Source organism: Carettochelys insculpta, chromosome 16 (genome assembly GCF_033958435.1).
Source record: "Carettochelys insculpta isolate YL-2023 chromosome 16, ASM3395843v1, whole genome shotgun sequence".
In the NCBI taxonomy this organism is placed as follows: domain Eukaryota; kingdom Metazoa; phylum Chordata; order Testudines; family Carettochelyidae; genus Carettochelys; species Carettochelys insculpta.
This window is the reverse complement of record NC_134152.1, coordinates 14378303-14403677: the sequence shown is the minus strand read 5'-3', so window position 1 is coordinate 14403677 and position 25375 is coordinate 14378303. Positions and strand designations below refer to the sequence as shown.

Here is a 25375-nt window from a genome sequence, read left to right as displayed (position 1 = left end):
AGTCTATAAGGTGCAACCAGACTTCTTGTTGTTCCCGAAGATACAAACTAACACAGCTACCTATCCGATACTAGTACAACATTAGTTTTTCACAAGTACAAGACCCACTCAAATCCCTGAAGGCCTTGTCAGCACCTGAGTCTAGAACCCTCCTTACACCCTTGAACATCCTCCAGGTCTCTTCAACCTCCAAGTTCACACACCCCAACTCCACCAGAGGGGTGTCACAGTCCCTGAGACCCATTTGCCATAGCCACCCACAGACCCTTCTGCCTCAGTGAAGCTCTCTCCAGGAGCACTGAGACAAAGCAATGGCCCCTTCAAGTCAAGCTTGCCCAGCCACACCACAAACCCAAGCCCCAGGTTGATCCCACAAAGACTCCAACCTACCTGCCTCCCTGATTGTTCCCTTGGTTCCTCCACTCCCACCCCCAACTTTTATCCCCTACACACATAAATGATCCTCCTCAGATGCCTCTCAGCTCTCTCCCGCTCCTCCACAGACTCGCTTCCCAGAAAACGGGGCTCCACGCACACACACAGCCCACCTCCATTCCCCCTTCCCCGGCCAACAGGGCTCCACATACACAACAACGCTCCTCCACACCCCTCCTCCTCCTCCTCCTCAACACGCCCCCGCCAACGGGGCTCCGCAACCCCCTCCTCAACACCCCCCCGACACACTTACTTGAGATGGTCCAGGGAGTGGATGCTGCGGGCGGCCTTACCGTGCCCGCCACCCACCCAGCTGCGGGAGCGACCGAACATGCTGGCGGCCAGGAGGAGGCTGAGGGCCGGGACCTCTAGCCCTGCATCGCCCCGAGCGCACGGCTGAGACGAACCGAAGACCCCCGACACTTACAAACTCGGCCGACCGGCTGGCCCTGTAGCCACAGGGCAGGCAAAGGCGCATGCGCGCGCATGGCGCGCTGGGAACTGCAGTCTACCTGCCCTCTTCCCTACCGCGGCCAGGAGGAGGCGGTAGAAACTACAATTCCCAGCCTGCACCTTTCGTACATCCTGCGGCTGCTTGTGACCCGCGTAGGCGGGAGCGAGCTGTGCGAGGGCTGAGGCTTGAGGAGCGGTGCAGGCCGGCGCCCCCTGACCCCCTCCCCTCCCCAGCACGAGTTAGCAGAAGTGGTCGGATCGCTCAGGTCGCGGCGTGGGGAGACAGCGTCGGTCAGGGGCCGGGGCCGGAACAAGGGCTGCGTTCGGAAAGAAACTAGCCTGGTTTTCATCTGCTGCTCAGCCACCGCTGTGCCAGGGACGGCCACGGGCGCGGCCCGTCCCCCGCGGGGTGTAAACCCCCAAGCCCAACTATAACAGTCGCCCGGTGGTGGGCAGGTAGCGCCCGCCGTGCTGCGTCGGAGTTCCGGGGGTGGCCTGCCAGACATTTGGTTTGCTGTTGCACACACGCGTTGCAGGGTTGCCAGATTCTGCTGGTTGCCATCTGCATAGGGTTTTCCTTCTGGGTTAGGAGCCTGGCGTACACTCGAACTGAGGAGAATGCTGATCGCACACAATATTGACAGTAAGACCAGGCTTTCACTCTGCATCCAATCAAAGTGCACAGTTCGATCCGCATACCACACAAATGCTAGGTAAACAAGTGCACTTATAGCCAAACTAGCCAAACCTTTGAGATCATCTAGGTTATGAGTATCAGAGAGGTAGCCATGTTTGTCTGTATCTTTGAGAATAAGAAGTCCTGTGACTCCTTGTAGACTGACATATTTTGGAGCATAAGCTTTCGTGGACAAAGACCCGCTTCATCAGATGTATGAGTGGGGGTGTTTCCACAGGGATATTTAAAGTGTGGGGTCCCAGTAAAAGGGAGGGCCAGATCTGACAATGTCTATTCAGGAAGGTGGAAATGGCCCATTATCAGCAGTATGTATCAAAAGAGGAAAAAGTGAGCCAGATCCGACAGGGGGAAGTAGTCCTTGTCAGAGTCTAATGGGGAGATATTAACACCCAGGACAGAGAAGCTGCTTTTGTAAGGGGCCAGCTGCTCCCAGTCTCTGTTTAATCCTTGGTTGATGGAGTCAAATTTGTAAATAAATTGCAGCTCAGAGATTTCTCTCTCCATTTGATTTTTGTCAAAAGAAATTTCAAACGATCCTGTATTGCTACAGTTGCTATTGTCAGACATAATGTTAAAAAACTACACTACAGCTAATAAGGTGCCATTGCACTTTTCATAGAGTGCTGGCCCTGGTTCACTGGCCAAATTCTAGCTCAAGTTTACATTGTACCTACCAAGCTGTCTCTGCAGTTTCAGGCCTAAACTGTTGTGCATTCATTGTTCTCTACTGTTAAACAGAAGCCACCTTCCTCAGAGAGTCCTAGGTGTTTACTTCCTACATATTCTTTACCTGCCTCACAGTGAAATGTGCTATAACAGCATATCACAGGATTTTATTATTAAGGTCTTTGATATCAGGGAACCAACAGTTCTGATATAATGACATAGCATTTAAAAGACTTTCAGATTCTAATGCCAGAAGGTGATTACATCAAGTAAAAGGAATTGGAATGATCTGCTATATACCAGGAATATTACATAAAGGGTAGGAACAATTTCCAGTCCCTCTTTCGCTGCATCTCATCTTATTGGTTAGTACTACAGAAGAAATACTTGTGAAAACAAGTCAGAGTAACACAGAATGGCCTCAGGAACTAAATGTGCCTATGTTCTTAGCAAAGGACAACCTGGCTAGGAAGGAAACCAAGGGGTACTAGTGTAGCTATTCCAAGCAAGCTTGTAAACACATTAATGTTGTTCCTGAGCCTCTGCTGATGCGGCAGCCGGGTCAAAAAGGCAGGGAAAGTGCATGCCGCACATCCTGAGTGAAAGGGGATATGACTATCAACAAGCCAACCTCCTGCTGTCAATCTTCCTTCAAGCCAATCAGCACGAGGGATGGACTTACGTGGGCGGTCTGCTCTGGAGGCAGCCGCCGTGGAAGGGATGTCGGGGGGCACCTACAGTGCATAAACAGCGGAGACTCAGCATGCAGCGGAGACAGGAGGTGGAAGGGAGGGAGGAGGAGGAGGAGGGGTAAGGGACAGGGGATTGCAGCTGAAGAGGTGGTGGGCTTGCTGACAAGTCCTGAGAACAGAGCGAGCCTGCACCTTTATTCCCAAAGTTTACAGCTGGGAGGAGGCAGGACTGCAGCAGCCCGGGAGAAATGCCTCTCCAGACAGGGCTGCGGCAGTGCCTCTGAAGCCAAAACTAGGCACAGTCCTGCAGGGGAATTTAAGGGAAGTGGATCAAGCTGATCTCTTCGGGGATTTGCCATTCCTGCTCCCCTCTCGGCCTGGAGTTATTAACACGGATTCCAGGCTTCTCAATTTTCACTCCCCGCCCTGTGTGAAGCTGCGTCGTGTACTGACCCCTACCCCCGCCCTCGGGGAACAACTGGGCACCCGCCGCCTAGTAGCAGCGTCTCCAGCTAATCTGCGCCGCCACCTTCTGCTTGCTGGCTCCGCACATCTGGAAGCCCACGACAGCTGTTTCCGCGCCGCTGAGGCCAGCAGCCGGCGCTAGGCTGTGGAGAACGGCGGCAGTTCTTGACGGCGCCCTGCATGCTCGCCGCAGTCTCGGCACATCTGGATTCCCTGGAGCCTTGGGCCTTCCATGGGCTGCTGGTGCTGCCCTATATGTTTTACGTGGGCTTGTTCTTTGTCAATGTGCTGATTCTCTACTATGCCTTCCTGATGGAGTACATCGTCCTCAATGTCGGGATCGTGTTCCTGCCGGAGGACATGGACCAAGCTCTGGTGGATTTGGGGGTGCTTTCCGACCCCGGCTCGGTGCTGTACGACACGGACAGCGAGCTGGATGTCTTTGATGGCTATTTGGAATAACAAGCCGAAGGTGTGCGGAGAGACCCGGGGATCCTGCCCGCCCGGCACCGGAGAGTGTTTCGCTCTCGGTGGCCATGGCTAAGGCGCCCCCAGCGCTCTGCGCCGTCCTTGCCTCTCATTTCACGTTTGCTCAAAATGGCCCCACCGACGCGAGTGTCCCGGAGCGCTGCTGCCCCCCGCAGAGGCGCCCGGGAACTGGCGGCTGCGGAGGAGGCCCTGGTGGGGGGCTGGAGAGAGACAGAGGGCGCACTGCTGGGCTCCGGAGCGCTGTAAGTCCTTTCTGCGGCTCGCTCAGTGCCATCGGCCGCAGAAGTTGCAGGACGGGAAGTTTAGGGGACTGCTGGCCGGTCGCCGCTCACGTGCACGTCACGGCGCAGGGCTTGTCCTGCCAGCGCTGCGTCCACACTGCTCAGGGACCTGCGGCAGGGGGCGGGCGCCCACTCCGCTTGGACTGGCAGCGGCACGTCACTTAGAAAACAGCCGAGTCGGGGTCACTCCCCGCCGGGCGCTTCCCCCAGCCCCCCCTCCCCGGAGGTGGCAGGGTCTGGAGCTGTGCACGGCGCGTCGGGCTGAATTACTGCCCTGCGCTGCCAGCCTGGCCCCTGCTGACGTCAGCGGAGGACAGACTCGGGCGCCGTGTGCCTCGTGCAGACACACCGCCGACCTCCGCGCTGCTGCAAAGCGGTCATGTGACGCTAAACTGGAGGCGGAGTGGCTCACAGTGAGCGCGCCGCTGTGCGCTTGGCAGCTTGTCTTGTAATTGGCATGAGTCAAGCACATGCACGTGCCCCCGATCTCCCAGCGCAACACATAACTCTGATTCCCGCAGAGGATCCCAGTTGAACAGGGCAGCTCCTTTAATTCAATGGCAAGGGAATACAGAATTGCAAAAGCTGGTTCCTGTCCCAGGCCTGAGCAGTGTATGTGATATTGTCCTTAAAAGGCATTATTTTTAGAGGCCCTGAAATCCAGCCCTGAGGTGCCCACTGACTTCAATAGACTCCACACCTTGAAGGATCTACATCTACATCTACATCCACCCTAACCCTACATCTGCCTGGCTCTGATAACAACTTCTAGGAAGGTCACAGCAAGCAATCGCAGCTGAGGAATTCTAGTGGGGGCACCATAAATGTTTTTAATAAGTGCCCTTCTTTTTAAAAGTCTTTTTGTACTTACCATGAACACTATGAAACATATGATTAACTATTATCTACACCTAATACAGGATTTCACAGCACCCCCAAAGTTCTAAGGGAGGTAAATAATTTAGATACATTATTGTAGAACTCTTGATTTATTCTATGCAATTAAAATGTCATGTGGACAATTATAAAAAGTGCAACATTTTTTTAAATAATGAGCAGTGATTCATTAAGAATTCACTGTTTTTAATCAGGAGTCCATATGCATAGTTATCAACCAAATAAACTTTAAAATGGAAAACTATTATCAAAGGTACTATCAGAATTTTGATCTAAACTATAGGGACTGTAAATACACAAGAAATCAGCACCTTGGTAGAAATATCAGTTTAGTTTCTTTAGCATTTAGAAAGATGAAAAGGGGAAACTGCAATAATTTGGGGTTGGGGAGGGAAGTTACATTCATAATAGCCATCATGAAAGTGTACTATTTTATACAGTACAAAGTACATTACAAAACAAAGTTTCTCTAAACAATTTACAAGTATTAAAAACTACCTTTCATGATATTTTGGTCCCTTATCAAAGAAGAAATTAATTTTGCATGGTGCAAGACTGAGCAATGAGTTGTGCATCATCATAATCATCATTCTGCACTGGTGAGGCCACATCTGGAGTTCTGCATCCAGTTCTGGGCCCCCAGTATAAAAAAAGAGTGGATGCATTGAGAGGGTCCAGCGGAGGGCAGCCAAAATTAGAAGCTGGAGCACATGACCTACAAGGAGAGGGATTTGGGCTTATTAATTTGCAGAAAAGTGTGACCAGAGATTTGATAGCACCTTTCAGCTTCCTGAAAGGAGGTTCTAAAGAGGATGGAGAAAGGCTGTTCTAAGTAGTGATGCATGGCGGAACAAGGAGCAATGGTTTCAAGTTACAGTGGGGAGGTTTAGGATGGATATTAGGCAAAACTCTCTCTGGTGGTGAAACGCCAGAATGCGTTACCTAGAGAGGTGGTGGAATCTCCATCCCTAAAGGTTGTTAATTCTCTGCTTGACAAAGTCCTGGCTGGTTGATTTAGTAAAGGTTGATCCTGCTTTGGACAGGGGGCTAGAGTGAGTGACCTCCTGAGGTCTCTTCCAGGCCCAAGATTCTATGATTCAGCTGTAATCTGATTACATCAGGGAAGCAGAATTAGACCTGGACAGGAGACTCCATGGAAGGCTGCAGGAAGCATTGTTAATGGTTCAGTGGATAGTGTGCTTTCTTCTAAGTAATACATAATTAAGGGATCAGTCCTTCTAAGTGCTCAGCTCTCTCTAACTTCTACTAATGTCAATAGGGGGTGGTCCTAAGATTATACCACCATTTTTGCTAATTATATTCTGACCCAGGCCCACCTTGTGTAATTACATTTTGTCATTCTGTAATCCTCAGGAAATGTAAGGTAGAGAAAATGTTCTTCATTTCCTTTCCAAGAAGTTGTGCAGCATTGCCAGAGCTGACTTCCAGGCCTCATAACTGGCAGCATTTAAGTGATGGATAAGTAACCCCTTGGTGTACTTGATAAAATTCTTTCCCCAGATATTTGCACATAATGCCCACCAAAGCCAAGAGAAATTTTTCATACATAACAGAATATAGTCAACAGTCTAGAAGGGGCATTGGGATCTTCCAGGAGGATGGATACTATGAAAAATTAAATTTGTTACTGTACAATTACTATACAGTATCCCCACTGCTTCCACAAAAAGAGGTGACCAAAACCTGGCTGAAAGCATTATAGGACATGAAAGGGGGAAAAGGCAACAAGCTTGCTACTGCTCCTGCAAAAGACTCCCCTCACTGTACTCAGAGCACCACCTATGGGAATTCTGTTTAAGAGAGTGCTGACCTTATCAGTGTTATCTGACCATGCTGTGAAACATGTATGAATGCTGTGGGTGGGTGATTTCCTCCAAGGGACTGAACAGGGAACTCTGAGCTCTATGTGGATCTTAAATTAGGAAGCCATTCCTTCTGCCTCAGCCTGGAAGCATGAGGCATGAACAATTCACAGAAAACTCAGCAAGGTGAGTCAGATTTGTTATCGTTATTGACATTAGACAAGCTTCCCTCAATGCTCACAGCATCTCCTCCAGCCATCCTGGGGGAGTCAACTCTTCCAAGTACCTTTTTCAGCAGTCTTTTTACCCATCCTCTTCTCTGTCTGCAGCATCTCTCTCCTTCCCAGAGCACTGGTTTGTAGTTTGGCCCTGCAGCCAGGTCACTAAGTTCCTTCCCTTTTGGTGAAGTCACAGTCCTCCCAGATCAGCTCTCCAGCTGACATCTCCAATGCCCTGTGCAAGGGGGACCCAGACTTACACTCTGCCCTGGGTTCTGGCCCAGGGACCCTATAACATACAGTCCAGCCTGTACTATCCTAGCTCTTGCTGCTGTTTCCCTGGCCTTCTTCTTGTGTAACTGATTCCCTTGTCTCTTTAGATTTGCTTCTCTGCTCTTCTTCCTCTCAGGGAGTGAGGACACTCTCCTTCCCTGCAGCTCTCTTTGCTACTTGCAGCTCCTGGGCTTTTTGGAGGGCCTGTTCCTGCCCAGCTGCAAATGCCTCTAATTAATGATCTCCTTCTAACCTACATCTCCTCCCTACTGCACACTTAAGTGGTCAGTTAGGCTCTCGTGGCCTGTAGGGCCAGCATGGGGAATATTCCTATCATAGAGAGTTACAGACTCAGATAAGCTGCAGAAGTGGGACCTTAGAGAAGTCTACTATATTTGAAGAACTCTGTCTTGTCTATACCGTCCCATGGCAATGGCAGGGTTTGGAAGTTACATCACCAAACACCGAGAAATATTTCCTGTCCTATTTAAATGGAGAGCCTATTTTAATAATCCTGTGTGTGCAAATGGAATTGCAATTGCAATGGCTTGGTGTCATCTGCTATTTTAGATCAAGTGTTGTACTGCAAGTCTATTGGAATGTGATTGTATAAGAGCTCTTCTCTTTGCACCTCCCTAAAAATTAGATGTGACTCATCATGAGGCTATCAAAGTCAGCAAAAATATTTAACAGAAAAATGCATTTACTGTATTTAATCTTTTTGATACACAGTACCAGTGTAAGAAAAATGTTAGTATCAATGGATTATTGTTAATTCCTTTTTATGAACGAAATCCTGCATTCGGCATTTTGGATGCATGCCAATATTTAAATCCCAAATCAGGGCCAAAGGGATAGTTCAGTTCACTCACATGTTAATTTAGGATTACAAATGTTAGCTCCCTTTAAGCATTAGCACTAAACATTATATAGATGAAAGCCAAGAGATTTCTTATTATTTGCACACAGCGGCACAAATTGAAAGATTTTGATAATGTCACCAGGTTAAAGCAGAGGAGAAGACCTCTGGGTTCTTTCCGTAGTCTGTTGTGGACTCTGCCCTGTCTAAATGGGATTGCCTTGCCTTTGCAAATTATTTTGAGATCCTTTAAATAGCAATGCTATACGCAACAAAGTGCCTACTAAAAATAAGTGTCTGGTTTATATGGCTCAGTGTGGGTGTGTGGACAAGGTTTTGGCAACACTTATCTGTTAAAGAGGCACAGTAAAAGAGATGGTGGGCGGGTGTAACCATCCCCACTGAGAGCACCAGAACTCTTCTCTCTTCGGGTCTTGGCAATCAGCTCAGCAATTCCAATGGGGCTGAAGGAAGCCTTTCCCCTACTTCCAGGCTTGAAACAGCTTCCTTCATCTTTACATGGTTTTGCTTTGTCATTCTTCATCCTGTCTTGATCTTATTCGGTTTCTAGTTCCTTGCTTACCCTGGTATGTATAGTTGCTTGAAATCCCTTCTCAGGTCCATTCTTGACATTGCAGTCATCTTTCCTGAAGCTCCTGTAACAGCATTATATCTCCCTCAGCCTTTTTCCTGTCACTTCAATTTTTATTTTCTGCTGGCTTGAATCTCTCGGTACTCTTCTTTGCTAACTCATTTGCGCAGCCAATTTCTTCAGTTCCTTTGCTTGCCTCATACTCTAGCATTCCAACCTGTACGGTGCTGTCAGCATGGCAGTTGGCTCAGATATGCTAGTTTTCATTTTAATCAAAATGACTTTAACCTTCAAGAGTTTGCAGTTTTCTGAATGCTATAGCAGCTAATCTGAGTCGTCTTTTTTATGATCTTCACAATTCTTCTTCTTCTATAGTCTTTCAAAGCACACACATCTGCAGAGAGGGTGACTAGGGCTCATCCTCAGGGCAGAGCTTCAAAAGGTTGGGTCTTTGCATGACCGGAGGTGGTAATTTGCATTCCCCTCACCATGATTATTTCCTGGGCTCTCCACTTAAACTTATTTGTCTGACATTGCTTAAAATAGTCCTCTGAAGGCAGAGCCTTTTTTCTAGGAAAAAAAGATGCTGGAACTCTCTGCAGCCCCAAACCACTCCCAGGCTTAACCCCTCACACCCCCAAACTGTCCGCCCAAACCCAAGATTCACTTACACAGGAGCTCTGCGTGCTGCCGGCTGCTGTCTCCTCTTCATGGCAGCTCCACAGCTCCCCCCAGCCCTCCGACTCCCCCCACTTACACCTTGGCAAGGGCAGCTTCCAGCGCCCTGCCTCACTGAAAGAGTTGATTTAATTGGTTTAATGGCCAGATCCCCACTCCTAGCTGTTAAACCAATTAAATCGAGCCTCAGTCTTTCAGCATGGCAGTCAGGGAGCTGGAGGGGTGAGCAGTGGGAGCCACAAATGGCTCCTTTAAGTGTCAGATGTGGCTCAGAGCTGCCCTGCTGACTTCCAAAATTATGGCACCAGGAAGAAAGGTGCCAGAACTCTGTTCTGGTGCGTTCCACCACAAAAAAAAGCCCTGTCTGAAGGTCATCACGCTTCCCAAGGTTTACATACAGCCCCACACTAACACATAAACTTTGCATTTTTTATATATAATTGACATCAAAATACTTAAATTTAATTCAGCAAGGTCAGGGTATTACAGAAAACTGTCCAATCTGTCACACTCTCGTCTAGTTGGCATTTTCTCCTATCAAAGGTAAACATCAGTCTGAGAATTTTAGAGTCATGTAAGTGATTTGAAAAATAATTCCCATTATCATTAATTATAATGAAAAGAAATTGGGTGTTCAGATCTCTTAGCTGTGAAAAATCTTAGCTAAAATATAGTCCATATAGAGATACCATTCTATTCTAGCTCAAGCTACTAGGAATTCTGCCCTAGGTAGAATCCGAAGACAAAGTCTTGGCCAACTGAACTGGACTGACTCCTTAAGGGGCCTGTCAGACATCTTCATGCACTGATTTGACACCTGGTCCCGAAAGACTAGCTAAAAAGAGCACATTTAGTTGCACGTTACAGGAGCGGAGGCAGATGTTTTATGAGCTTTCCAAATGTTACTGTTGGTATGAGTCACAGGTAAATGAGGCAGAGGAAATGAATGTAGATTGAGTTTAGGATGAAAAACAAATGAGCATTTTTGTCCATTAAAAGCACCAGAGCACAAGTGATTTTAAAAAGCAAATTTATTGAAGGAATTTTTATGTTTAGTCCTTTGCTAAGTAAATACATGTCTAAGTCACTAGCTTGAGTACAAGGACCATTTATCAAGGTCTAACACTTTAAAAGGAATAAAGGCGTTAATCCAGTCTAATCCTCCACATGAAGGTATCATTTATTTTAGAGATTTATTTCAGATGGCACCCAATCCATTCTAAATGGGAAGAATGACGTTTACAGATGCTTAGCCCATTGATTTGGTCAGTTTGGATCTCTTACCTCTCTTGCTACACAAAGGTGTTTAATCTTTGCAGCGATGGATCAGGTTTATTTGGAAAACCCAGAGTCCTAGACAAGCAAACACTGCACAGTGAGGCTACGTCTACACGTGCACGCTACATCGAAATAGCTAATTTCGAAGTAGCGACATCGAAATAGCCTATTTCGATGAATAACGTCTACACGTCCTCCAGGGCTGGCAACGTCGATGTTCAACTTCGACGTTGCTCAGCCCAACATCGAAATAGGCGCAGCAAGGGAACGTCTACACGCCAAAGTAGCACACATCGAAATAAGGGAGCCAGGCACAGCTGCAGACAGGGTCACGGGGTGGACTCAACAGCAAGTCGCTCCCTTAAAGGGCCCCTCCCAGACACACTTTCATTAAACAGTGCAAGATACACAGAGCCAACAACTAGTTGCAGACCCTGTATATGCAGCACGGACCCCCAGCTGCAGCAGCAGCAGCCAGAAGCCCTGGGCTAAGGGCTGCTGCACACGGTGACCACAGAGCCCCGCAAGGGCTGGAGAGAGAGTATCTCTCAACCCCCCAGCTGATGGCCGCCATGGAGGACCCCGCTATTTCGATGTTGCGGGACGCGGATCGTCTACACGTCCCTACTTCGATGTTGAACGTCGAAGTAGGGCGCTATTCCCATCCCCTCATGGGGTTAGCGACTTCGACGTCTCGCCGCCTAATGTCGATTTCAACTTCGAAATAGCGCCCAACACGTGTAGCCGCGACGGGCACTATTTCGAAGTTACTGCCGCTACTTCGAAGTAGCGTGCACGTGTAGACGCAGCCTGAGGGTTCCTTTTTTTTTTTTTTTTTGGTAAGGGAGTTTATACTTGGCAGAGATTTTTCTCTTCTGTGCATGGAAGTTTAGGTGTGTTGCCTGCACCTCCTTTAAAAAAAAAGACACAATTTGAAAGCTTTATAGGGTCTCCTTTGATGCTTTCCAGCTGCCTGTCTATTTTTCTGGCTATTTCTCCTAATTCTCACTGCCACATATACTATTATGTTAAACAGTAAAGAAGCAGTTTAATCAAACTAGCAGTTGTGTTAAGTCTGTGGAGAAATACAAATCAAGCTTTGGAAATCTGTGGAGATTCTAATCTCGGGCTGGACTTGATGACCTCCTGAGATCTCTTCCAGCCCTAGGATTCTGATTCTGTGATATGGGAAGGTCAACATTTCACAGAATCAAAGAATCAGAGGGCTGCAAGGGACCTCAGGAGGTCATCTAGTCCAGCCCCCGGCTTCAAGCACGATCAACCCCTATTAGATCATCCCAGCCAGGACCTTGTCCAGCCGGGACTTAAAAACCTCAAGGGATGGAGAATCCACCACCTCTCTAGGCAACGCATTCCAATGTTTCACCACCCACCTGGTGAAGTAGTTTTTCCTAATATCTAACCTACACCTCTCCCTCTTCAACTTCAGACCATTACTCCTTGTTCTGCCATCTGACACCACTGAGAACAGTTTCTCACCATCCTTTTTAGAGCTCCCCTTCAGGAAGTTGAAGGCTGCAATTAAATCACCTCTAAGTCTGATCTTCTGTAAACTAAACAAGCCCAAATCCTTCAGCCTATCCTCATAGGTCTTGTGCTCCAGACTCTCAATCATTTTTTTTTTTTGCCCTTTGCTGAACCTGCTCCAGCAAATCCACATCCTTTTTATACTAGGGGGCCCAAAACTGGACACAATATTCCAGATGTGGCCTCACCAGTGCCGAATAAAGAGGAATAACTACTTCCCTAGATCTGCTCGAAATGCTCCTCCTAATGCACCCTAGTATGCCGTTATTCTTCTTGGCTACAAGGGCACACTGTTTACTCATATCCAGCCTTTCATCCACCATAACCCCTAGGTCCCTTTCCATCGTACTGCTGATGAGCCAGTCGGTCCCCAGCCTGTAACAATTCTTGAGATTCTTCCATCACAGGTGCAGGACTCTACACTTCTCCTTATTGAACCGCATCAGATTTCTTTTGGCCCAGTCCTCCAATTTATCTAGGTCCCTCTGGATTCTCTCTCTACCCTCCAACGTATCTACCTCTCCCGCTAGTTTTGTGTCATCTGCAAACTTGCTGAGGGTGCAATCCAGTCCCTCATCCAGGTCATTAATAAAGATGTTGAATAACACTGGCCCCAGAACCGAGCCTTGTGGCACTCCGCTTGAAACAGACCACCATCCAGATATTGAGCCATTGACCACTACACATTGGGCCTGCCCATCAAGCCAGCTTTCTATGCATCTTATAGTCCAAGGATCCAATCCATATTTCCTTAACTTATGGACAAGAATGTTGTGGGAGACCGTATCAAAAGCCTTGCTGAAGTCAAGATATATCACATGCACTGACTTCCCCATGTCCACAGAGCTTGTTACCTCATCATAGAAGCTGATCAGATTGGTGAGGCAGGACTTGCCCCTCATGAATCCATGTTGGCTACTTTTGATCACTTTCCCCTCTTCCAAGTGCTCCAAAACGGATTCCTTGAGGATTCTCTCCATTATTTTCCCAGGGATTGAGGTAAGGCCGACGGGTCTATAGTTCCCTGGATTGTCCTTCTTTCCTTTTTTTAAAGATGGACACTACGTTTGCCTTCTTCCAGTCATCCGGTATCTCCCCTGATCTCCAAGAGTCTTCAAGGATAATGGCCAAAGGTTCAGCAATGACCTCTGCCAATTCCCTCAGTACCCTGGGCTGCATTAAATCCAGACCCATGGACTTGTGCACATCTGGTTTTTCTAGATAGCTCAGAACTTGTTCCTTCCCCACAGATGTCTGCCCTTCACCTTCCCATACCGTATCGTCTAGGACCGTCATGTGGAAGTTGTCTTTGTCCGTGAAGACTGAGGCAAAAAAAGCATTAAGTACTTCAGCTTTTCCTGCATCATCTGTCACCAGGTTACCTCCCTCATCCAGTAATGGCCCCACACCTTCTTTGATAACCTGTTTATTCTTCACTTGCCTGCAGAAACCCTTCTTGTTACTCTTCACATCCCTTGCCAGCTGCAGTTCCAATTGTGCTTTCGCTTTCCTGATTACTGCCTGGCATTCTCCAGCCATATGTTTGTACTCCTCCTTAGTTAACTGTCCACGTGTCCATTTCTTGTGTGCATCCTTTTTGAACTTAAGCTGACTAAGGATTTCCCTGTTAAGCCAAGCTGGTTGCCTACCATTTTTGCATTTCTTACTATGCAGCGGGATTGTTTGTTCCTGTGCCTTCAGTAAGACTTCTTTAAAATACTGCCAGTTCTCTTCAACTCTTTTCCCCTTCATCTTCATTTCCCAAGGGATCCTGCTCATCCGTTCTCTCCGGGAGTCAAAGTCTGCTGTTCTGAAATCAAGGGTCTGTATGTTACTGCTCACCTTTCTTACTTTTGTCCGGATCATGAAATCTACGATCTCATGGTCGCTGCAGCCCAGGTTCCCTCCCACTTCTATTTCTTCTACTAGTTCTTCCCTGTTTGTGAGCAGCAGGTCAAGTTGCGCACAGCCTCTGGTCAGTTCCTTCAGCACTTGTACCAAGAAGTTATCCCCAACATTCTCCAAAAACTTCCTGGATTGTCTGTGTGCTGATGTATTGGTCTCCCAACAAATGTCCGGATGATTTAAGTCTCCCATGAGAACCAGGGCCTGTGATTTGGAAGCTTCACTTAGCTGCCTGAAGAAATCCTCATCTATCTCATCTCCCTGATCTGGCGGTCTATAACAGATACCAACTACAACATCACCTCTGTTACTTCCACCTCTGAGCTTAACCCAAAGACACTCAACTGGATTTTCTCCTTCCTCGTATTGGAGTTCTGAGCAATCATACTGCTCCCTCACATAGAGCGCAACTCCTCCTCCTTTCTCCCCTGTCTGTCCTTCCTAAACAATTTATAACCTTCCATAACCGTGCTCCAGTTATGCATTTCATTTAGCTGAGATAGATGAGTTGAGAAAAATTGCTCAGAATTTAGCTTTTCAGATCTACAACCTATGCTCTTTTACGGAGCCAATTATGTGCATTTTCCTTCTAAGATTTTATTAAAAGATTAACCATTTTGCCAAAAATCTCGAATAGGTCTTACCAAATCAAAATCTCACCATTTGGTGGATGTTGAGAGGCCCAAAAATCTGACCTTACCAAAATAAAACTGCCATACTGACAAAAAAAGGGCTGCATGGTGGTTGAACAGAGCAGGCCAGGTATGTCCAGTTCTAACCTCTCCCTTTCTTTGAGATTCCCTCAGAAACTAGGAGTACAATGCTGGAAACAAAATAAAGACACTTCATTTTCTCCTTATTGTTATAACCTGGGAGGAAAAGCATCTTCAAAGACAGAATTAGCAAAAATAGCATGGCTTTTTCTTTAATATTGGTATTCTGCTTTAGCTGCTGGAACATTATATGCTTTCTGGTGTATTTATGGTGAGTAGCAGGGCTGCGTTTATAAGATCTAGACTAGACTACCCCTTCCCCTCATTTGTTTTCCAACACTAAAGCTCATGTTCAAATTATAGTTGAAAGGTAGATTTTTTTAAACAACTGAAAAGAGGCAAGAGTTGAATATTGTGGACAGTTCTATCATTCACACACAATTTAACTTCCTCTACTACTTTCTAACCTGGCCTGACAGATACATCTGAAAACTTCATTACAAATCCCTTTTCTGTGCTTTGGTAGCTTAACTTGACAGGCTCAAATACATTTTGCTCTCTTACATCTATGCCAACCCACTGGAGTTGCACTAAAGTCAAAAATGCAGAGTTTGGTCCATAATATATCATACTAACACAAATCTCTGTATTCTCTATAGCACAGGAAAATGTTCAGATGAGCTTGAAAAATATCACAAAACAGACAAACATTGTTTAATCTCTTTTTCGAAACTTATTCCATCTGTTCTTTGTCCTTGGTTTTAGCAGTAGGGTTATGAAGAGTGTTTGATGACTGTAATAGGACTTCATAGATCTTTTCAGTAAGGCCATGATTCAGTCATATTGCAGAAGTTACCGAATCCATGACTTCCAGGGCATGTCTACGCTAGGAAACTATTCAGAAATAACAAAAATCAAGTTAATAGCTCCCAAAATAACTAAATCAAAATATTGTACCCACACTATGGGGAAGCATCAAAATGAGGCAAAACCATTTCAAAATAGTGCATCCACACTAAATGGAGCTTGCCTCAGACTTAGAGCCCCCAGAAGCAGTTGGGAGGAATCAGGAGGCTGGAGGTATCCTGTGGCTGCTGGGTCAGGCAAGCTGCAGTGCATGCTTCCAGGAGCTCCTGTCCACGGCCACATTTCACAAGCCACTCCACCACAGGACATCAAAGGGGTGCATCCAGTGGGCATGCACTTTCCTGTGCTCTAGTTGTCATTGTGGATGTTGCAGCTTACACACCCTGGAGTCAGAGCTGCTGCAAAACAGTGCCAGACTCATGGGCCACGTGCTGTACATAATGGCACAATAGTACCAAGCTGCCTTCATGTTGCTTCGGGAGGACAAACCCCATCTTGGTCCACAGGCCCTGCTCACTCAAGTCCTGGCACTCCTGCTGCTGAGCATGCCTCGCCCCCACCAGCAATCCCCTGGACACTGTGGAACACCACTTCTAGCAATACAAAACAAGCAGACTGGTGGGACTGCATCATCCTGCAAGGAGGCAATCATCAGTCATGGTTGCGGAACTTCTGGTTGTGGAAGGTCACCTTTCTGTAGCTCTGGGAGTGGCTCATCCCTACCCTCAGGTGACAGAATGCCTGCATGAGACTTGCCATCCCCATGCAGAAGTGTATGGCCATTGCCCTGTTGAAGCTCACCACACCGGAGAGCTACTGCTCAGTCAAGAGGTAGTTTGGCATGGGGAAGTCCATAGTCAGAGTTGTGTTCCTGCAGATGGACAAGGCCATCAACAATATGCTGCTATGGAAGGTCAACACTCCAGGACAGGTGACCATCATTGCGGATAGCTTCAATGCCATGGGCTTCCCCAGCTGCAAGGGGGCCATAGACAGAATGCACAGCTCCATTCTGGCCTCCAACACCAGGCCATGGCCTATATCAGTAGGGAAGGGGTACTTCTCCACGCAGCTGCAGGCTCTCATACATCACAAGTGATGCTTCTCCAACATCTACATCAACATCAGATGTTTGGGAAAGGTACATGTACCTGCATCTTCTAAAACCTCGTCTGAAAGATGTATACCGGCACCTTTTTCCCTGACTGCATCAGCAGAGTTGGTGAGGTGAACATTGTCCTTCTGAGCGATGCAGCCTCCCTCTTGTTCCCCTGGCTCATGAAGCCCTATATGGGCAGCCTGGACCCCAGCAAAGAGGAATTCAGTAACAGGCTGAGCATGTGCCTCATGGTGGAGGTCCTGATGTCTCCTCCCCCACCTGGACCTCAGTGAGCACAACATCCCCTTTGTGGTGGCAGCCTGTTGTGTGCCCCACAACATATGTGAGAGCAAGGGGGAGATACTTCTGGCAGCATGAGTGGGCTGAGGCTGAACATCTAGCTAAGGACTATGAGGAGTTGGACACCAGTGCCATCCAGAGAGCACATCAAGGGGCCATGCTCATCAGAGAGGTCTTGAGGGAGGGTTTCATGCAAGGCTAGTCCCCATGCCCTCTCTTCCCTCCCCCTCACCTGTAGAGCAAATAAAATACTCTTCATGTGTGGAACAACAGGACTCCTTAGTTAGAAGACATATAATGGGAGTGGGAATGGGAACAGAACCTGGAATGGGAGAGGAGGCTCAGGGATGGGGCTGGGAGTAGCGCCTACCTCTGGGATGTCAGAAAGCTTCAGTCCAGGAGTCTCATCACCCCATGTTCTGGGGTCCTGGCAGTCCATAGGGAGCCTAAGAGGGGAGACCCAAGCCGGCGTAAAAGATCACTTCTTACTTGAAGTTTATATATGAAGTAAGAATGGCTGTTTAGTGTAAGATTTTGCATGTAGCAAGTTTATTAATGAATTGGAACTAGCTATGCATTTTCTATTAATTTTAATTTAGTAACTCACTGATCAAAGGATCTGGCCTAGCAGGACAGGGTATTGGGGAGCCTGAGAGAGGAAAAATGTGGGGCTCACTAGCATTATTAGCTCACTGGGGAACACTCCCAAGAGGTCTTCTGCAATGTTCTGTCCAATTTTTTCTATCCGTGGGTTGAATAAATTTTGTGATGTGCAGCAAGGCATGTATGGATATGTATCACCAATAGAAACACATGCTACCCACTGTGGGTGGCTGTGGGCACTCTGCTAATCAGCTGGGCAGCCCCTGAATCTCTCCTGGGCAGCTACCCAAGTGCTCAGCTTTCGGGGAACACTGGTCCTCTGTGACTGCATCCCATCACACTGCTCTTCTAGTGCCGGTGAGGGTGAAATATAGATTCCTTGAATTGATGATCAGGTGAGTTAAAATTCCTTCATAAGAACATCCTTTCTGCAGAATTCATCTGGTTTTCATGAAGGTAGAAGACTTGTCCCCTAGAAGGTTGCTCTAAAGTAATTCCAGCCTAACAGTTGAAGTAAAGTAATAAAATCCCTCTTTTTGCTGGCAGAGGATCCTTCATTCCCATGCTTGACGTTCCATGCATCCACACACCTCTTTGGCACACAGCCATATGAAGACTCCAGTTCTCATGGAGGTGGGCTCCGTGCGGGATCATCTCATACCACTGGGTTTTTTATAGATCCTTCATCCATTGCTGTTGTATCTCAATATCTCACCAACTCCTTGCATCACCTCCCAAAATCTTCCCTGTACAACAACTGAGAACAAGATTTACCTCTAGCAGTGGTGCTTCAGTGCTTTTCCATTGATCGAACAAAGGCCAGTCAGATGGACTAGATCAGGAGAATTTCAAACAGGACTGGTGCATGACTTACTGATACATTTGTTTTTGCTGCCAAAACCAGGCATCTTGTTCTGCTATGTCACTGATTCCCGGAACAATTTCTTGGCAGGTCCAGCAGTTCTAAAAAAGAGAAAGACAAACTGAAGTTAGAGGATAAATGAAATATAAGTCACGTGTAACTAAATCATTATTAGACAGTTAGTAATAATGATCAAATTTATTCCTGTGTCTTAACATTTACCCTAGACAAGAGATCAATGTAAGTTCTTAAATAAAAGAAAGCCTAATGTGAGATGCTGCCTCTTGAGCTTCCTGACTGGATCAGCAGGGCCTGAGGGTCTCCCCTTTGTAACTGTGATCCACATTCTACTCCAAATAACTTTTTGAAGTCCTTCATCCCAAGTATTTTCCCAAGCATTTTATTGAGGAGAGAAAGGGAAGCAAAGAGACTCTAGATTTTGGTATGGTATCTGCTATGCAAGGGCATCCTGGACACATGAGACCCGTACTCTGGCTAGAAGACACAAAGGAGCTGAGGTAGCTGTGAGCACTCACTAGCAGGCAGAATTCCCTTCCCAAGCAGTTCTGGAAAATTGTATGTGATGGCCACTTGTAGGCATTGGAAAAGCCAAACCACCGGTATCAGGTTTGGTCACAGCCTCACTTACCAGAGAAGAGGGATTATCTCTGGGGATCTCACTTCTGCACTCTTGATCAAAGTTAAGCAAATACTTAGCAGTCAGAGAGAAAAAAGAAAGGACAGGATTTTCAAAGAGCCATATCCTGTAGCACTTTAAAGACTAACAGAAGTATTTATTAGATAATAAGCTTTCGTGGGTAAAACCCACTTCAGATTTTCAGGCTGGAGCAGGTAATCCAGTTTTAAAATCTGAAGAAGTGGGCCTTACCCACAAAAGATCATTACCTAATAAATAAATGTGTTAGGTGTTACAGGACTGCTTGCTAGGAAAAGAGGATTTAGGGCGAGAAAAAAGCATTATTGAGGGAGGAACACCAAGCACAGGGAGAGTGCTACAGGACTGCTTGTGTTTAAGAAGCGACAGATTAACATGGCTGCCCCTCAAACTATTTACAATGTTTGAAAACAGTTGTTCTCTGATAAAACCAACCTACTCTTGCAAAGTAGACCTAATGGCCCATAAAAAAGTTACGCACATGAATAGTCTCAGAGAGATAACTATTAGTCTGTCTCCCTAAAAATGAGTTCTTTAGCTGCCACAAAAGCTAGTGCCCTAATAAATCCATTAGTCTCTAAGGTTCTACAGGACTCCTTGTTTTTATACATGAATAGGATTTTGCATGCACTTGTAAGCAGCCATTTTTCCAAACACAGAGTTCATGTGCTATATGAAGTTCAGGATGACCCCACTTTGGGAGATTTGGTTTTATTAACAAGGAAACAACAATAAAACAATAACAGAGAGGGAGCTGGCGCTAGTCTGTATACTATCAAAACAAAAAGCTTTAAAGTGCTACTTGACTGCTTTTTGTTTTAACAATAAAATAAACATTAGCTCAAGCCCTCTCCCTGTGCTTGTTGTTCCTCCCTCAGTAATGCTTTTTCCACACCATAAATGCTCTCTTCCTAGCAAGCTACTTCCCACCTCATTTATAACCAGATAAAGGAAGTCAGGTGCCTGCCTGAGTCAAGAGAATGTATATCACTCTTTTCTATCAGATTCAACACCTGCTAATAGTCTCAGGGGGTAGCTGGGTTGTTTTAGATAAAGATTGCAAACCTGTTACAACAATGCTACTAGATATCAAACCTGAGAGGTGGACATAAGGACCATATTTGTTCAGATAACAGTTATTCATATACTAGAGAGACTACCTATATTTGTTGTTTTTGAAGATACGGACTAACTCGGCTACCCCTCTGATACCTATATGAGGTTATATTAATTCTCAGATTAAATGCAGAATTATTTTAATTTGATAATCTGCTTGCTTTCTCTATCTCATACTCTTCATTGGCATCACAGAATCAGAATTCTGTTAAGAATTTCCAGCTCTGATGAAGTGGGTCTGTCCCACGGAAGCTCGTCACCTAATAAACTGTTGTGTTAGTCTTTAAAGATTTTGTTTTATCACAAAATCTGTATGTTCCAAGTGAGTTTATCCTTGCAAATTAATGAATCTAGCAGATCAGCAATACAGGCACGTTCGCCATGTTACCTGTGTGTGGTAATATCAAAGTCACAGATAAGTAAGATATAAATTGTTCACTCAGACTGGAAAGAAAATTATCTTTCTGGTCACTATCTGAAGAGTTCAAGAGTTCTGTTCATACATTCAGATACAATAATATGTACAATATGTTGTATTTGTGAATGTGCCATGTAATCTCCGTACATTCAAGGACTCTGAACTTTCAAACATGAGATTTTGAAGATGACAAAGGTAAATTCATTTCATCACCCATATTAGAAAAAAATATCCCAGATCATTAGACAAGAAAGAATGTTAAGCATACAGTTTAATTGTCATGGTGCCGTTTTCCAAATTGAGGGAAATATTAAAAGTAAAGTAATAGCATCTTTTACCTTTCAGGGCTTCCCACTCTAACTTTTGAGCTAAGAAAACAATTTTATTGCAGTTGTTCTATTAGTCTTAAGTTCTATAAAATCTTGCTTTTGTTTAATTTTAATCTTGAAACTGAAGTTAAGGTGATAGCCTTCATAAGGACCTGATCCTGAAATCCCTTATTTCATTAAATTGTCTCCTTGACATTGCTGGCATTACTCTGGTGTTGCAAATTTAGGCCCTGAATTAACATTGTAAAGTTATCCAGTACCTGAATTTTGTTATATTCTGTTTATAATGAAAATTACATTTTCTGTAATTCATTATTATATTTTAAGGAGGCAGATTTGTTCAGAGGCCACTTAACATCATAGCTAATGGCAGCAGTTTATATATCTGCATTTCTAATGTACGGAATGCCTCATTTAACATATAAGGAGAAAAGCTTCCACAAGTTAACTGCTGCTGTAATAGCTGTTAGTGTTAGGATAGTGTGTGTGTGCAAGGATTACACAGCAATGCTCCAGAAAGTGATCCTGAAACCCAGCCAAATGTTTGAAAAGGCAATCAGCTACTGAGGTGTGCGGTACGTAGCTATCCATCATGATGTGCCAATCTGTAAGAGACCAGGATGAGTCCGACATGATGACAAGTCACCCTACAGCTGCCTAATTTGGAGTTCTTTCGCTTTCCTCTAGAACAAGTGTTTGTGATATCAGTACTGCTGGACTGCTTTTTTGTTTTCATCGTACATAGACCAGCACGGCTTTCTCTCTGTGGTGATATCAGGTAATAGGTGAGAGGGAGCTAGAGCACTTTTCCCTCTAAAGTTTTCCATCCATGGATGGAATAAATTTTGTTCTGTGCAGCTAGGCATGTGCAGTTGTGCACCACCCATAGAAACACACACTGCCAGCTCTGGGCGCTTTGTTACTCAGCTGGTTGGCACCTGAATCTCTCCTGGCACATGCTCAAGTGCTTTCCTTATCTAGACTAGTATGGTCATTTCTGGATTCCTATGATCTGGTACATTCCCGATCTTATGGCTGTTACACATATGGGCTACGTCTACACGTGCCCCAAACTTCGAAATGGCCATGCAAATGGCCATTTCGAAGTTTACTAATGAAGTGCTGAAATGCATATTCAGCACTTCATTAGCATGCGGGCGGCAGCGGTGCTTCGAAATTGACGCGCCTTGCCACCGCGCGGCGCGTCCAGACGGGGCTCCTTTTCGAAAGGACTCCACCTACTTCGAAGTCCCCTTATTCCCATGGACTTTGAAGTAGGTGGGGCCTTTTCGAAAAGGAGCCCCGTCTGGACGCGCCGCACGGCGGCAAGGCGCATCAATTTCGAAGCGCCGCTGCCGCCCGCATGCTAATGAAGCGCTGAATATGCATTTCAGCGCTTCATTAGTAAACTTCGAAATGGCCATTTGCATGGCCATTTCGAAGTTTGGGGCACGTGTAGACGTAGCCAGAAACTGTCAACAAAAAAAGCTGAGTAGATGCTCTGGGGGGGCCATTTTGTCGACAAGGCGGATCAAAAGATCTGCTTTTATGTGTAGACGCGATCTGTTGACAGCAGTTTTGTTGGCATATCTCTACTGATAGTTACTTCTGTAGACAGATCCTTCTACTGTAGACATAGCTTTGGAGTCCCTGTTCCAAAGACAGAACAGAGATCCAATGTCCCATATCAGCACTCTAATCACCAAGCTACTGGCTATTCTGGGGTTGGGTATGTGTGTCTCCCTTCCTCATTCCTCTCATTTTGACCAGAAATTCCTTCCTGGATCTGAGAAACTTCCTGACAAAAGGTAAGTCAAATCCCACACTTTCCTTGGAACTGTTTCAGGTTTGATGAAGCAGCATTTTCCAGTGGAAAAATATTTAATTTCAAAATTCCCTACCCATGCTACTCCCAATCCTTTACCCTTTTGTAGTCTTCGTATGTCCAGGTATTCCTGCAGAAGAATGATGGCTTTTGAACACACAGGACAACTGTAAACTAGTATTAAACCCCAGCAGGAATGAATTTTAGTGTGCAAAAAAGTTTAATTACATGCCTCTAACAAACAGTTATCAAACTTGTCAAAGAATACTGGCTGCTTTAAACAACGGTGAAAACTATGATCAGCACAAGGGTTTGGCCATTTTTGCTCAAGAACTTTGGGGCAAGACCTCTTTGAATGTTTTATAGAGGGGTGACCACATTGTCATCAAGAAACTATTTTTGTCTAAAGAAAACTTTTGTTTGTTAATTTACAGTGTTTTAGGAGAGACTTCTAATTCATTTTAAAACAATAAAAGCATGCATGCTGCGACTTCTCCCATGAATCTGTGACATGCATAAGTGCTAGAATTATTTTAAGCGCTTAATCCTGCACACTGACATGGGTGGAAAGTGTTGCGTTGACCTAAGTCCATTGTCTATTCAGACCTTTACTTGTATTTTACTGTCCTAGGATTTACAATGGTCTCAACCTAAAAACAGCAAAACATAAAAACATGTGTAACATTGTCCTCAAAGTTGTCTGTTTTGGGATTTTTTGCATGCTGTTCTCCACAACCACCTCCTTAGTTAAACAAAAATCACTGGGGAATCGGGGGAACAATGAGTCAGTGCAACTGTAATAGTCTGTTTTTCTTTCAGATAGGTTTGTTGCACACTTGTACCAGGACTGGATTTGCAGGACAAGAAACGGCGGCCTTGAATGTTCAAAACTAAAAGGAATGTACTGGAGACAAAATGGAAGAGACAGTGTGAAGTGGCGGCCTCAGAACGCTTCAGCTGTGACTTTTCCCAAGGACTGTTGGATCAGGGTTGTTACACTAACTCATATGCAGCACCAGGGCACCTTAGGTAACTCTGGATGGCCTTCGTGGACATTTTAAAAAGCAGTCTGTCAATACTTACAAAAAAGCCTTTGCTTAGATTTGATAAACTTTTGAATAAACGTGTTACCCAAATGGGCAATCTGTATTACCATTTATGAAATTCAAAGCAGGTCACAAATTGAAAACCCACTGGCTGTTAGTTCAGAATATTAGCTTAAATGTAGCCTAAAATCATGGCACGTTCAAATATACTCAGAGCAGTACCACAGAAATTGATTGGTTTGTAAGGTGTAAATATTTTGGTTTGGGATTTTTTTTGTTTTGTTTTTAATTTTGAGAGTCTTATAATAAGGCAACAAGAGCTAATCCAATATAAATCTCTAGAGAATGAATTATGTATCAAGATACTTTGCACAATGTTTAAATTCAAGTTCTTATGTGCACATGTAAAAGCAATACACTGAAGACTGACCTCTTTCCATTAAAAGGTGTGCAAATTGGCTGCTGGGGGTCATTTTGTTTTCATTTACACCAAGGAATTTATTGTACCTTCTGGAAATCAAACTTTTCTAAGTCAATTCCATGTTTTACATAATCTGTAGTTACTAAAACCTAACTTTAATTGAAGGCAAGGGTACAGGAATGCAAATGGCACTTAGAGTTAGTTATGCAGTATTTTAAAAACAGTACCTGAATTCTATTCAAACTGTAGCAGCGTAAATGATTCAGGTCATGACTGAAGTGCATTAGCAAAGCTTTTAAAAAGCAGTCCTGTGGCACCTTAAAGACTAACAGTATTATTTATTAGGTGTTGAGCTTTTGTGGGACAGACCCACTTCTAACTGATAACTGTGACAAAAAGAATTGAAAAAAAAAAGAGAAAAAAAATGAAAAAAAAAAACCTGACAAATCAGCTAGATGGGGGAAGGAAGCAGGAGGAGAAAAGGGGAAAATATCCCTCTGCTGTTGGGATGGCTGCAGTCACTGCAAATATCAAAAGTGGGGAAATTGTCCTTGTAGGCTACATCTACACTAGCCCCTTCCTTTCAGAAGGGGCATGGCAATAAGCGAGTTGGGAATATGTTAATGAGGTGCTTTCATGAATATGCAACACCTCGTTAGCATAATGTCAAATGCGTGCAATTTGAAAGCACTGCTTTCAAATTGCGCACTGCCCATGGAGAAGGGGGCCTTTTGAAAGGACCCCCCGACCCTAGACTTCAAAAGGCCCTTCCTCCAGTTTGGTTTTAGGAAGAAGGGGCATTCGAAGTCCTGAGGGGTCCTTTCGAAAGGCCCCCATCTACACTGGCAGAG

At 45.4% G+C, this 25375-nt stretch overlaps 2 protein-coding genes across 9 annotated transcripts in view; one reads left to right on the top strand and one right to left on the bottom strand.

The window, feature by feature from the left end:
• CLEC16A (C-type lectin domain containing 16A) overlaps positions 1 to 884 on the bottom strand; it is a 247372-nt gene extending 246488 nt beyond the window's left edge. For all 4 annotated transcript variants that reach the window (XM_075010592.1, XM_075010588.1, XM_075010590.1 and 1 more), the window contains exon 1: positions 689 to 884. In XM_075010592.1, coding sequence (XP_074866693.1) covers positions 689 to 768 — 80 coding nt within the window. In that variant the 5' untranslated portion in view covers positions 769 to 884. The remainder of the gene's footprint in view (positions 1 to 688) is intronic.
• A 1611-nt stretch (positions 885 to 2495) lies between these two features.
• On the top strand, positions 2496 to 24557 carry DEXI (Dexi homolog). Of its 5 annotated transcripts, none has more exons than XM_075010694.1 (2): positions 2496 to 3880; positions 23881 to 24557. In XM_075010694.1, the coding sequence occupies exon 1, from the start codon at positions 3589 to 3591 to the stop codon at positions 3868 to 3870; it is 282 nt and encodes a 93-aa protein (XP_074866795.1). In that variant the 5' UTR covers positions 2496 to 3588; the 3' UTR covers positions 3871 to 3880; positions 23881 to 24557. The 5 variants fall into 5 exon arrangements, 2 of the variants coding, with proteins under 2 accessions (XP_074866795.1, XP_074866794.1); XM_075010693.1 differs by having other exon boundaries at positions 2498 to 3880; positions 23877 to 24557; XR_012647720.1 differs by having other exon boundaries at positions 2515 to 4139; positions 23877 to 24557.
• The last annotated feature ends 818 nt before the right edge of the window (positions 24558 to 25375 follow it).